General features: G+C 45.6%; 1 protein-coding gene across 1 annotated transcript in view; it reads left to right on the forward strand.

Annotated features, from left to right (window-relative positions):
* ELP1 (elongator acetyltransferase complex subunit 1) overlaps nt 1-14,653 on the forward strand; it is a 65,446-nt gene that overhangs the window by 38,765 nt on the left and 12,028 nt on the right. Inside the window, exons 26-31 of the mRNA XM_066367495.1 lie at nt 939-1,062; nt 1,943-2,040; nt 3,372-3,573; nt 6,566-6,627; nt 13,586-13,648; nt 13,999-14,059. Of these exons, the coding sequence (XP_066223592.1) occupies nt 939-1,062; nt 1,943-2,040; nt 3,372-3,573; nt 6,566-6,627; nt 13,586-13,648; nt 13,999-14,059 (610 nt within the window). The remainder of the gene's footprint in view (nt 1-938; nt 1,063-1,942; nt 2,041-3,371; nt 3,574-6,565; nt 6,628-13,585; nt 13,649-13,998; nt 14,060-14,653) is intronic.

Here is a 14,653-nt window from a genome sequence, read left to right on the forward strand (position 1 = left end):
ACATATAACATTGTAAAGGGCCCAGGGCCCACGGGCTCCCATCGCTCTCACCCTCCCCGTCCACCTAGCCAGTTCTCACTCACCTTGGTCAAAGGATGCCTTGGTGGCATCCACTCAGCAAGCCATTCCTTCCTCCCTACCCACCGCCCGGGGACTGGAGAAGTTGACCCCATGTGCTTCACTGCACCCAGAGCCTGCCCTGCGTCCCAGTCTGTCTCCTCGGTGACATTTCCTGAGGTTGAGGTCGTGCTGCAGTCTTTGCGTATAGCAGGCTCTTACTAAATGTTTGTTGATTGAATGTTTTGGCTTGTAGGTGTCCCCTGCATCACATGCATGAACACTTAATTATTTACTCTTGTTTTTTTTCCCCCTTTATTGTTCTTATGTGTATATTCATCCTGCCTGCCAGTGGAACTGAATTAGCACAGGAAGCACCTCTTCTTTAGAAAGAGCATGGTTTCTCCTGTGGCGTGGCACCGAGCGGGGGATGGTCAGTGCATAGAGCTCGGTTGGCAGGGCCACAGAGGCTCGTGTCCACTCAGGATAATTCTGCCTTTGCAAATGGAGGGCGTGGCGTGTCATGGGAACTGTTCTGAGCGCCTGCCTTGCAGTTTTAGGAGAAACTTGGCTGCATTTGTTGACTATCTTACAGATTGGAACCTTGTTTTCCTTATTAGCCCATGAAATACGTGGCTATTTTGAGAATTAGGTAAGAGATAGTCATTATTCCTAATGAAAACTAATAACACCTATCCTATATGTTAAAGCATTTTCGTCAAAAGTCGAATTATGTAGTTGAGTTTTATATAATATATAAAATATGTTGATATGGTACATATTTTTAAAATTATGTAGCTTTGGACTTACTGCTATAATTATATATTTGTTTATAAATAAATGTAGTCACAAAGTTTCTGTGTGTGTTTTTTTAAATTTAGGATCCCAAAGAATATCTTCCATTTCTTAATACACTTAAGAAAATGGAAACTAATTATCAGCGGTTCACCATAGACAAGTACTTGAAACGGTACGAAAAAGCCATTGGCCACCTCAGCAAATGCGGTAAGTCTGAGGATTGGTATGTTTATCTCTGCTTCACATTTTCCTTGGAACTGTGCAGGGTATACATTAAAATGTTAGGTTAGACCGAGTTGATTTCAGTTTCCACTCCTGAAAACTTGGACAGCTACACGCATGCCCCTTACTCTGCGATCTGAGAGGCTGAGCGTAGAGCAGGTGCCTTTAAAGAACTGAAGAGCTCCGCGGCTGAGAAGGCAGAGCAGATTCTTTGTGGCTGAAGAACGTCAGCTCCTGAATTCACTTCAGTGTCCCACCATCAGATCAGTCGATTGTTCACCCTTTTCAAGGTGTCTGCGAACACCTGGGGGAAACCTGGCTTGTGTGCAGTGAGGTGGCCACTGGCGGTGCCCTGAAAGCCATGGTGTTAGTCCTCAGCGGCCGAGAGGACGAGCATGGTGCCCCTGCTCTGCTTCACCCTGTCCCTGGCCCGTGTGTCTTTCCTGGGGGCCGAGACGGGGACGGGCAGAGACAGCCACCTGGGCGCCCGGTCAGCACGCGCTCTGCTTCCCTGGGGAACCTGACTCGCTGGGCCGGTAGCACTCGGGCCTGTGCAGGTGTAATAAGCTCCCCAGGTGACTCCTGTTGAGCAGGTTGAGCAAACTGGGCTGCATGGTCATTTATCAGTGTAGCGTAGAATGCTCTGTGAGTACAACTCTGACCCCAGTCAGTGCTTCTAATAACTCAGAGTCTGCAATGCTGTTCATTAAAATCCACGTTTCTGGATTCCATTCTCCAGATCCTCTGATTATGCAGGTCTTAAAAAGGTCCCTTACTGATCTTGTTTAGGGACCGTTGGTAAAAGAGAAATTCTTTCCGCTTCCAAAGTCCTAAGCTTGTGTACGTATGAATCTTCTCCCTGCAGGACCCGAGTACTTCCCAGAATGCTTAAACTTAATAAAAGATAAAAGCTTGTATAATGAAGCTCTGAAGATATACCCCCCGAACTCGCAGCAGTATAAGGTGTGTGGTCCCCGAAATGCGGCTCCCCTGTTGTGCTGTGTGCCTCAGTTGGAAGGGGTGAGGGTCCTGAGGGGTGACAGTCCATGACTCTGTCCGTGGTTTCAAGATTCATCCTGAGACTACCTAGCCTCACCTTGAACCTCTGGTCCGGGAGGATGGCCCTGACCTGTTCTGAAGACTGTGCTCAGACCAGAAACCTCCTCACCCCGGGCCCCTCCTGCAGCCCAGCCTCGCTGCTGCCTAGCCCATCATCCTGGAAAGGGCAGGGCTTGCTCATTTCTTTCAGGATACAGGGGTAACATTTGGTTTGTTTGTTTAAACAAACATCTGTTTAGCTTTTCTTATACATCAGATACTTTGTTTATAAGCTTAAAAAAACATCTAATTCTCATAAAAACCTGATAGGCAGTGTGTGTGATTTACAAATAAGGATACGACTTGCCCAGGGACCTCGGTTGCGCAGTGGCTAACCTGGGATATGGGGCCCAGGCTGGCAGCCACCACTCTCCGGGCCATTGTCACCCCCAGTTCCGCTGGTCTGCCAGTGGCACACATCTCTCTGTGAGCCGCCCCGACTGCGTTAGCATCGGCGCTCTGCCAGCCCTCCGCCTTCCCCTTGTCCTTCACACTCTCAGGCCTCCTCCGGCAGAAAGCTGGGTGACGTTCCAAACGCTGAAGTCCCGGGTCCCTTGTTTTTAACGTGGTGGTGCTCAGTTGCTGATTTGTCTCTCCCAGCAGGCAGTGGAAGGCTCCCATGTTCTGTCCCTTTCTGTGTCCCTGCCTAATACTGAACCGGGCAGCAGAGATTTTGGCTAGTGGGTGCCTCTTGCTCTCATTTTCATTGTGTGTTCCTCTCCCCTGCGCTCTCTCTGCTTCAGCCGCACCGGCCTCGCTGCCTCTTCCTTCCTGTGTGTTCTGCACACGTTCTTGCCGGGGCCACGGGCCTCTGTGCTCTCAGCTGGGACACTCTCCCTAACTCTTTATATGGCTGATTCTCCTCTCAGCTCTGCCTTTGCCACTAGCAGTCCTTTATTGCCGCAAGAGCAGGAACTTGGCGGTGGTTCCTGTTATTTGTTTTCTTGCTCACTGGTTTTATTTTTCATATTGCAGCATCACTCCCACTGCCCTGAATAGTCCCCAGTAATTGTTGAGTGAATAAATGGCACAGCCTCAGTAGGGTTTTGAATGGAAGGATAATTGAATTCACTAAGCGACTGTAAGATTTTTCTAAGTAATGCAAGAGTTCAAATATAGTGACTAAGGCAGCCTACATCACAGATTTAAAAAATGACTGGCACTTTTCCTCACCGATCCTTTGTCTCTCCTCACAGGATGTCAGCATTGCTTATGGGGAGCACCTGCTGCAGGAGCACCGCCCTGAGCCGGCGGGGCTCGTGTTTGCCCGCTGCGGTGCCCACGAGAGAGCTCTGGATGCCTTCCTGGCTGCCGGCAGCTGGCAGCACGCTCTCTGCGTGGCGGCCCAGCTTCACCTGGGCGCAGACCAGCTGGCCGGCCTTGGCAGGGCTCTGGCAGGTAACCCTGTCATTGGGTTCTCTGAATGAGAACTTCTTCAAAGGTCTTTTTGTTTCTCTGTTTCATTTGGCAGTTTTGCAAAGAAATTTAGGGCAGTATACCTTGAACAGTCTCATACTCAATAAAAATTAATTTGCATTGGTTTTCTAAGTAGAGTAAAGGTTAAACTGCTATAGGAGGAGACCCAGAATGCAGTGGTGTAATAAGTGGTTTATTTCTCGCATCTGACACGTCCTTCCATGATGGGGCCCTGCCACCCGTGGGCAGAGCTGGAGCTAGAGCAGTCTCCCTATCTGCATTCCATTCATTGGGAAGGGTATCCGAAGTCACAGGCAACAAGGCAACACTTACCTTTATGTTGGAAATGACCTAGAAGTTACACTATCGTTTCTCCATCACATTCACCAAAACTAGCATTGCGTGACCACACAGGGTGGAGTGTAACTGTGGCCGTGTGCCCAATATGAAGGTAAAGATGAATTTTGAGGTGAGGCCCTTCAGGTATGGATCTTTGGAAACCATTATAGCAGTTTTCAGAAACGGTGTAAGAGAAGAGGCCAGATGTATAAGCATTTGCAGTTTAGAAACAGGCCGTTTAGGTGTTTTGGAGTCTGTGGATTGGCTGGAACAGAGGTGAGGCTAGAGCAGGGTTGGATTTCTTAGGGCAGAGGAGAGCTACGGCCCTCCTGGGAGAAGCGCTGAGTAGGGGTCTGGCCGCAGTTGTGCTTGCGGTGAGTGGTTGACCAGGGTGTGTTCCCCTCACTGTTTAAGTGACTTGTAAATACTGTTTCTTTATTATCTCTAAGAAGATCAAAAGCATTCCTAAAAATACTCCAAATTATATCCCTTTAAATGTATTTACATATCCTCTTTAGTTATTTGAATTATTTAACTTGCTATCATAAAAGTGTATCATATTATCACTTCTTTTTCTGGCATATTCTGGTTAGTAGATCTGTAGGCTCTTGATAAGCCCTCTCAATTTCCAAGCTGAACTCTTTTTACAAGTTTAAGTATTTTTTATTTTAGACCTTTTAGTTATTCATTCTGGCCTTGTTGTTACCTCTGCTTTATAAACTAGTGTTATTGGTAGTTTATACCTTCTAACTCTATGATCTATGGGCTGTGACCTTTTTTATATTCTTTACAACTCTTAGCTTGCTGTTTTTGCCTTATGGTGGAGTACAACCAGTTCTCCCAGATGTTTAACAGAAAGTGGTGGGGAAGGCAGTGGTCAGAATTTTGAGAATTGCTATATGGTGGAGTCTCCTCATGTGCACATTAACTTAGTTAAGTTTATATAAGCCAGCAAAAGAAAGAAGAGACAGCTATTTAAATAGTGGAGGTAACTCTGCCTGTTTTGGTCAGTGATAATATGGCCTGGAGATGGGAGGCATGACTTTGTTCACCCCTTAAGTCACCTTGGATTTTGTGTGCCTCTTATAGTGTGATTGTCTTAACTGGGCTGACTGATTCTGGGATCTAAAAGCATTTCATGACCCCAAACGAAAGCCAGCTATCGCCACCTAGTGCTGACCCAAGCAAACAGCAATCTCTTCCTATTAGAGCAGCGACTCTTTTTTTTTTTTTTAATTTTTTTATTTATTCATTTTTAGAGAGGAGAGTGAGAGAGGGAGAAAGAGAGACAGAGAGGGAGAGAGAGGAGAGAGACAGAGAGAGAAGGGGGGGAGGAGCAGGAAGCATCAACTCCCATATGTGCCTTGACCAGGCAAGCCCAGAGTTTCGAACCGGTGACCTCAGCATTTCCAGGTCGACGCTTTATCCACTGCGCCACCACAGGTCAGGCCAGAGCAGCGATTTTCAACCTTTTCAGCTCATGGCATACAGAAACAAATTACTAAAATTATGCGGCACACCAAAAAATATATTTTTTGCCAACCTGACAAAAAAAATAGGTATAATTTTGGTTCATTCACACTGAATGGCTGTTGTGTTAGCTGTTGTCATTTTTGAAATTTGACAGTCTAAGGGAAAAGAGCTCAGTGCCTTTGACTAAATAGCCAGGCACGGCATGTTTTAAAAATTCTTGCAGTACGCTAGTGTGCCTCGTGTGGGAAATCGCTGTATTAGAGGAAAAGGAGGGGTAGTGAGGGACGCTAAGTCAGTTTCCCGTGTGCATGCCTTCGGAAGCATTTTTCATGACTGATTTGACTATACTTTGTTTTCACATCTTGTGCTAAATTTAGATTGCACCTGCCAGTCAGGATAGGTCTCCATGGTATTCCTGCCTCTTTCTCTCAAAGAAACTCACAAAGTACTTAATTTGATACATAATAAAGACATATTAATGAAACGCCTCAGCGGCAGTATCTGTTTAAGTTTGTTTTACCCAGTGCTTCCCAGACTTACTGATCAGAGAATAGTTTTTCGGTACTGCCTTTTATTATCCCACGGAACAGTCTTAGCACCCCTGAAAGTGCCACCTTAAAGTAGTTCACTTTTTTTTTTTTTTTTCCTGAAGCTGGAAACGGGGAGAGACAGACAGACAGACTCCCGCATGCGCCCGACCGGGATCCACCCGGCACGCCCACCAGGGGCGAAGCTCTGCCCACCAGGGGGCGATGCTCTGCCCCTCCAGGGCATCGCTCTGCCTCGACCAGAGCCACTCTAGCGCCTGGGGCAGAGGCCAAGGAGCCATCCCCAGCGCCCGGGCCATCTTTGCTCCAATGGAGCCTTGGCTGCGGGAGGGGAAGAGAGAGACAGAGAGGAAGGAGGGGAGGGGGTGGAGAAGCAAATGGGCGCTTCTCCTATGTGCCCTGGCCGGGAATCGAACCCGGGTCCCCCGCACGCCAGGCTGACGCTCTACCGCTGAGCCAACCGGCCAGGGCCTAAAGTAGTTCACTTTGAACATGTAATCTGCAGAGCTCAATGTCCAATTTGTACAAGACCGTTTTTAGGTGAATAGTACTAGCAACCATTTCACTTGCGTTTTGGTAAAACGGTTGTTGTCAGCATGTTGTTGTCTTCGCAGGAAAGCTGGTGGAGCAGAGGAAGCACAGCGAGGCAGCCGCGGTTCTGGAGCAGTACGCCCAGGTAAGCCCAGCCCGCCCTGGTTCTGGAGCAGTACGCCCAGGTGAGCCCAGCCCGCCCTGGTTCTGGAACAGTACGCCCAGGTGAGCCCAGCCTCCCTGGTTCTGGAACAGTACGCCCAGGTGAGCCCAGCCCGCCCTGGTGCAACTCCCCCAGAGAACAAGCAAGGACTTTCTAGTTGTACCTTATGCGCCATGAAACTGAAAAGAACTGTGGGTGATTAGGAAGGTAGAGGTAGTTTGCCCTGCAGGTCTTCCATCTTGCTGACTTGACTTGGAAGTCTAGATTCAACATATTTCTATATAAGTTCTGTAAGGTAGAATGGCAAAGAGCTTTACTATGCGATGTACTAGTGGTTTGACCTTGGTAGAAAGTACTGAGTGAAATCCCAAGGAAACTATATTTTTATGTTAACTTGCCAAAGTAGAAATAATGAGAACAAGGTGATTGAACTTCAAATACTTCTTTGGCTTTTATACAGATTCTTTCTGTTGGAAATATCTTTTACCTGAGAGAGCTTGATGGATTCTAATTTTTTGAGTAGATTATAAAGATAAGTACTTTTACCAGCTTTTGATAGAATTGGCACTGGTTACAACAAACAGGACACATATGCACGTAGGGTGACATCAGAGATGATTGCCTTCTCAAGTTTCTGGCCTTCAGTGAGATGATGTTTTCACAGTTGTTGCTAGTGGGCACACTGCATAACATAATCATGCTTTTAAAACACTTAAGGCCCTGGCCGGTTGGCTCAGTGGTAGAGCATCGGCCTGGCTGTGGGTGTCCTGGGTTCGATTCCAGCCAGAGCACACAGGAGAAGCACCCATCTGCTTCTCCACCCCTCCCCTTCTCCTTCCTCTCTTTCTCTCTCTTTCTCTCTCTTTCTCTCTTTCTCTTCTCTTCCCCTCCTGCAACCATAGCTGAATTAGAGCAGGTTGGCCCCGGGCGCTGAGGTTGGCTCCATGGCCTCTGCCTCAAGCACTAAAAAATGGCTCTAGTTGCAATGGAGCAAGGGCCCCAGATGGGCAGAGCATCAACCCATAGTGGGCTTGCCGGGTGGATCCCAGTTGGGGTACAGGCAGGAGTCTGTCTCTGCCTCCCCTCCTTTCACTTAAAAAAAAAAAAAAAGAAAAAAACAACAAAAACACTTCAGTGTCTTTTATGTAACCAGCTGAGTGAAAGAAGATAACTAAAATTTTATATCATTAGATCCTGGAAAGAAAATATGTTGAGTGATTGACTGAAAACAGCAATGAACAAAATATGCATAATGCAGCAGGGAAAGAGGAAGAGCAGATGTGAGGTGGATTGGTTCCATAAAGGAAGCAGGAGTCCGCAGGAGCTGAGCAGGGCTGCGGAGGACAGGACATGGCGGACCTCCCTCATTCACAGGGTCATCAGGGATCGGAGCCGACGCCTCAGCAAATAGAGTTGGAATAGAAAGATACACCACCGAGGTGGTTTAATTAAATGGATCAGATGTCACTATTTTTTTCTTTCGTTTTTAGTGAGAGGAACAGACAGGAAGGGAGAGATGAGAAGCATCAATTCTTTGTTGTGGCACCTTAGTTGTTCATTGACTGCTTTCTCATATGTGCCTTGACTGATGGGCTACAGCTGAACCAGTGGCCCCTTGCCAGCGACCTTGGGCTCAAGCTGGATGAGTCTGCACTCAAGCCAGCAACCTCGGGGTTTCAATCCTGGGTCCTTCATGTCCCAGGCTGACATTCTATCCACTGTGCCACCACCTGGTCAGGCACCATTTTTTTCTTTATAAATGAAGAAGAATTCCTATATATGTACTTAATTCACATATTTATAATTTATATATATCTAATTGGGATGTCAATTTATATACAGTAAGATTTACCAATTTGAAATTAACAATTGGATGAGTTTTGACAAATGTCTACAGTTGTGTAATCATCATTACAATCATAATATAGAACATTTCTCACACCCCAAGAAGTTCCCTAGTTCCCCCCACTCCCAGCCCCTATCAACCTCTAATGTGCTTTCTGTCATTACACTTTTGCTTTTTCTAGCATTTCCTGTAAGTAGAATCATCTGTATGTGGTCTTTTCAGTATAGCTTTTTTCACTCACATAATGCTTTTGATTTCTAACATTTCTTTTGACTCTTTCTTAAAATTTCTATCTTTATATAACCAATCTGTTCTTGCATTCAGTCTACTTATGTCATTGTCCTATTAATTATACTCATTTTAAATTCCCAGGCTCTTAGTTCCAACATCCCTGCCATATCTGAGTCTTGCTATGGTACTCACTCTGGCGCCTCAAACTGGGCCGTGTCCTTTCTGTATGCCTTGCGGGTTTGTGTTGATAACCTGCTGGGAGGGACTGGGTGAAAGGAAGTTCAGTGAGTAGGTGTTAGCGTGGTGATAAGGGGTGAGGGCAGGAGAGGCTTTCCAGAGTCCTGTGATTAGGTCCCTGTCTTGGTGAGCCTGTGCACTGCACCAGGAACCTCACCGGGCTTCTCAGCATTGTCACCCGCTTGGTAAGACAGTACGACTAGAGGGAGTGCCGTTGGGTATTTCCCTTCCCCCATATAGGTGAGGCCCTGAGAAACCCACCTTGGTTAGGCTCTGGCAAAATAGTTTGTTTTGAGAGCAGGCCTTGCACAGAACAGCTTGCGTTGGGTATATTTTTAAATGGCTCCTTTTTCCCTCCCCTGCTAGAAACAGGAGGTTCTCCTCTGACAGCCACGGTGAGAACCTGGTAGGGCGCCTAGGGTAAAAACGCTCAGAAGTGTAGGAGCCGGTCTGAGTCTGGGCCCCAGATAGTCTTTAACTCTTAGCCCAACCCACAGTGAGCCTCCAGCTGTTTGTCCATTACAGTTCAGATTTCTCCTGCCCGGTACTGCTTCTGGTGGAGATTTCTGTTTGAGGGTTTCTGCTGTGGTGAGTTGTAGCTCTCTGTATCCACCTCTATTTTGGGGGGCAGTGGTTTGCCCTGTGACCTCAATTCTCCGGTGGAGCGAAGAATGAATGACTTTCAGTTTGTTCAGCTTTTTACTTGTTGTTAGGATAGAGTAATACTTCCAGGTTCCTTACATGCTGAGCTGGAAACTCAGTCATATACTTTCAAGATTCATCTATATTGTAGCATTTTATTCTTTTTTATTTTGTTGAATAGTATTCCATTGTGTGAATATATCAAAATTAATCAAAAAATGAAAAGTATTGGGAATGGGGAGAAATAGGAACCCTCACACATTGCTGGTGGGGATATGAAAGGTGTAGCCACTGTGAAAAACAGTTCGGTGATTCCTCAAAAAGTTAAACTTAGAATTATCCTATGACCCAGCAGTATCACTCCTGAGTATCTATGGAGAGAAATGAGAACATGTCCACAAAGAAACTTGGATACAAATGTTGATAGCAGCTTTATTTATAATAGCCAAAAGGTGGGAACAACCCAAACGTCCATCAGTGACAGGTGAATGGATACATAGTGAGACACACACACAGGAATGTTACTCAACCATAAAAAGGAACAGAAAACTGATACATGCTACATCTTAGATGAGCCTTGAAAACATTGTGCTAAGTGAAACAAGCCAGATATAAAAGGACAAATGTGTGATTCTGCTGACATGTGATACCTAGAGTAGACAGATTCATAGCGACGGGAAGTAGAAGGTGGCTACCAGAGGCTGGGGTAGGGGTCACGGGGAGTTACTGTTTACTAGATTCAGACTGTCAGTTTTACAAGATGGAAAAAGTTCTAGAGATAGATGGTGATGACGGTTTCACATCCATGTGAATTTACTTAATGCCACTGAACTACATGCTAAAAAATGGGAAAATGGTGAATTTTCTGTTATGTATATTTTATTATAATCAAGAAAATAAGGGGGAAAAAGAACAAAAAACTGATAGATGCTACAACTTGGATAGATCTTGGAAGCGTACTAAGTGGAAGAAGCTAAGCACAAAAGGTCACCTAGTGTATATGATATATCCAGACTAGACAAGTCCGGAGGGACAAAGAGCAGGTTAGATGTGTCCAAGGAATGAGGGAGCAGGGAAATGGGGAGGATTACTTGATGGGTATGGGGTGTTTTTATGGGGTGATAAAAATGTTGTGGTTATATAATATTGTGAATACAATAAATATTAAATTGTATACTTTAAATTGATTGTATGTTATGTGATTTTCACCTCAGTACAGCATACACACACACACACACACACACATGCTTTTCGGTCGGACAAAACACACCCTCTATGTCCCTTTGTGCACCTGTGGTATGGGCCTGTTAGTGTGGCATGTGCCAGATGATCCACCGGGGTCTGGGAAGAAAAGTTTTATTTCATCTTTTTAATTAAAAGTAACAATTAAAATAGTATATATGTATTATAGATTGTTGAAAATGCAATACAAAAAATAAAAATATCTTATTTCTGCCACTCAGATTGCTGTTAGTAATACTTCCTATTTCTATTTTTTGTGTGAGTGTTTGTGTGTGTGTGTGTATGTTTCTTTTTCTTTTTTTTTTTTCTGAAGTGAGAAACAAAGAGGCAGAGAGACAGATTCTGCATGCGCCCGACTGGGATCCACCTGCATGTCCATTAGGGGGCGATGCTATGCCCATCTGGGGCATTGCTGCATTGCAACAGGAGCCGTTCTAGCACCTGAGGCAGAGGCCATAGAGCCATCCTCAGTACCTAGGCCAACTTTGCTCCAATGGAGCCTTGGCTATGGGAAGGGAAGAGAGAGACAGAAAGGAGAGAGGGAAGGGTGGAGAAGCAGATGGCTGCTTCTCCTGTGTACCCTGGCCGGGAATCAAACCTGGGATTTCCACACGCTGGGCCAACGCTCTACCACTGAGCTAACCGGCCAGGGCGTATGTGTGTGTTTTTCTGAAGTGAGAAGTGGGGAGGCAGAGAGACAGACCAGAATCCACCCAGCAAGCCCACTAAGGGGCAATGCTCTGCCCATTTGGTGTGTTGTTCCATTGCAACCAGAGCCATTCTAGTGCCTGAGGCGGATGCCATGGAGCCATCCTCAGTTCCTGGGCCAACTTTGCTCCAATGGAGCCTTGGCTGTGGAAAGGGAAGAGAGAGACAGAGAGAAAGGAGAAGGGGAAGGGCGGAGAAGCAGATGGGCACTTCTCCTGTGTGCCCTGGCTGAGAATTGAACCCAGGACTTCTACACGCTGGGTTGATGCTCTACCACAGAGCCAAATGGCCAGGGCTCCTGTTTCTTTCTAGAGAGTGTGCATGCACGTTCTCTATCTAAATTGCTCACAAAAATTAGGGGATTTTTTATAGCTTCATATTCATTTTGAAATATCCCCTAATTTTTGTGAGCAGTATATTTATCTATATACACAGTACACATACACACATATTTTTAGCCAAAATAAAATTAAACTATGTGTGTTGTGCTGTTTTGTTTGGTTATCTTTGTCTTTCCTTGTTAACACATTTTAATGTATCTAATAATTAAAATTCAGGTTCCTGCATGGTGTCCAAAATTGTTTACAATAGGTTGGTTCAAGTTAGGTTTCAGCCTAAGGCTGTGTGTTATGTCTTGCATCTTATGTCCTTTAAACCTCTTTTAATCTGATGTATTCCCCTTTCCCTTGTTTTATGACAGTGACTACTTGAAGAAACCCATTCAGTTGTCTTATTTTATATATGTCATCTTTCTAAAATGTGTTTTGTTTTATGTGCTTTATAAATACATTAAGTAATTATATATTAGGGTATAGGAAAAAATTTTTACTGGTGGGGAGTATCAGCATCAAAACATTTGAAAATTGTAGAAAGGTTATTACACTCATTTTTCAGTTTTCTGTAAGTTTATAGGTTTTATTTATTTATTTATCTATTTATTTATTTTTTACAGAGACAGTCACATAGAGGGATAAATAGGGACAGACAGGAACACAGAGAGATGAGAAGCATCAATCATCAGTTTTTTGTTGCGACACTTTAGTTCATTGATTGCTTTCTCATACGTGCCTTGACCGTGGAGCTACAGCAGACCAAGTAACCCCTTGCTTGAGCCAGCGACCTTGGGTCCAAGCTAGTGAGCTTTTGCTTCAACCAGATGAGCCCGTGCTCAAGCTGGCGACCTCAGGGTCTCGAACCTGGGTTCTCCGCATCCCAATCTGACGCTTTATCCACTGTGCCACTGCCTGGTCAGGCTTATTATTATTATTTTTTTGTATTTTTCTGAAGTTGGAAACGGGGAGGCAGTCAGACAGACTCCCGCATGCGCCTGACTGTGATCCACCCGGCATGCCCACCAGGGAGCGGTGCTCTGCCCATCTGGGGCGTTGCTCTGTTGTGACCAGAGCCATTCTAGCGCCTGAGGCAGAGGCCACAGAGCCATCCTCAGCGCCTGGGCCAACCTTCAATGGAGCCTCGGCTGCAGGAGGGGAAGAGAGAGGCAGAGAGGAAGGAGAGGGGGAGGGGTGGAGAAGCAGATGGGCGCTTCTCCTGTGTGCCCTGGCCGGGAATCGAACCCGGGACTCCTACATGCCAGGCCGACGCTCTACCACTGAGCCAACCGGCCAGGGCCTTTTTTTTTTTTAATAAAACAAAAAATAAACATTAGGAGAGCAAAGGAAAAGCTGAGAGGATTACTACTATAGTGACTGTTTTCAAAGTGTGGATTTGTTAATTCAGGAGCCCATGTAAACCTGCTGAACCAAACTCATTGAAGCTGGGAAAACGGGCTTTTTACACAGCCCTCTCTGGTGGTTCTGATGCGCAGGGATGTAGAGAGAGGACAGGTGCCGTGTGGTTTTTGTGTCCAGAATGCGCACCCTCCTCTGTCCTTGGGTTGGTCTCTCCTGGCGGGCCCTGCAGGCCAGGCACGGTGCTGAAGCTGGATGGACGGGCTAGCTGGACAGGCAGGTGTGTGCAGGCACCCGACACGCCTGCTCCGCTGACCTGTTCCTTGCCTTGATGTTCCTTTGTCAGGATTATGAAGAAGCTGTGCTCTTGCTGCTGGAAGGAGCTGCCTGGGAAGAAGCGCTGAGACTGGTACGAGAACCTGAAACCCCCCCCACCACCACCACGTTAGGTGCCAAGCAGAGTGGGGTGGAGGGGAGACTGGTCAGCTGCAGTCCCCTGCCCTCTGACACGTGCCATGTAGGGGCAGGTACCCCGTCTGAGGATAAGCAGTATTTTTGAAACCATTTTAAAAATTTAGTCTTGATGCTGGGAATTGGTCCTCTAAATGTGAACTATTACTGTTTTCTGCTGAAATGAGTTGCATTTCCAGTGGTTGTCTCATAGGAGGCTTGCTCTGCTGAAAGTGATCCACTTCCTTCTAAGTCACTCTCCGCGACTTGAATTTTTCCTGCCTACAGTTGTTGTCTTTTTCCTTTTAGGTATACAAATATGACAGACTGGATATTATAGAAACCAACATAAAGCCGTCTGTTTTAGAAGGTGAGGGCTACATTTATATAGGGTTCTTCATTTGGAAGTGGAAAGATGGGAGGGAGAGAAATGGGAGAGCGCTCCCGGTGCTATTAGTACATCCTTTCCTCACGCCACCGTTATGTGGAGTCCTGTGGAGTCCGTCAGAATTCTCTCCTGCTGTGATGCTTAATTCTGACCAGAGTTGTTAACATGCTAGCCAGTTAAATGGTAGCACATAAAATCTCTGAAGGTTATAAAGCTCTGATAAGGTAGGATTAAGAATCCTTGTATTTTGGAATAGTTGGTTCACTTGAAAGGAGTAGTATTGTATTGAGGCACACCTTCCTACATTTAGTAATTATATTGTGGTTATGTTAGAGAATATCCTTATTCGTTAGAGATATTGAAGTATTAGGGAAGAATCATAGCTGCAACTTGTCCTCAAAAGTTTTCACAAAAATTATAGAGAGAGAATGTGTATGTGTGTGTGAGTGTAGAAACAGAGGGAGCCAAAAATATAGCAAAAATGTTCAGAGTTGTTACATCTAGGTTCTACGTAGGGTTTATGTATGTATGTCAAACTATTGCAACTTTTGTGTAGGTTTGATATTTTTTCAAAAT

This window comes from Saccopteryx leptura, chromosome 2 (genome assembly GCF_036850995.1).
Source record: "Saccopteryx leptura isolate mSacLep1 chromosome 2, mSacLep1_pri_phased_curated, whole genome shotgun sequence".
NCBI lineage: Eukaryota > Metazoa > Chordata > Mammalia > Chiroptera > Emballonuridae > Saccopteryx > Saccopteryx leptura.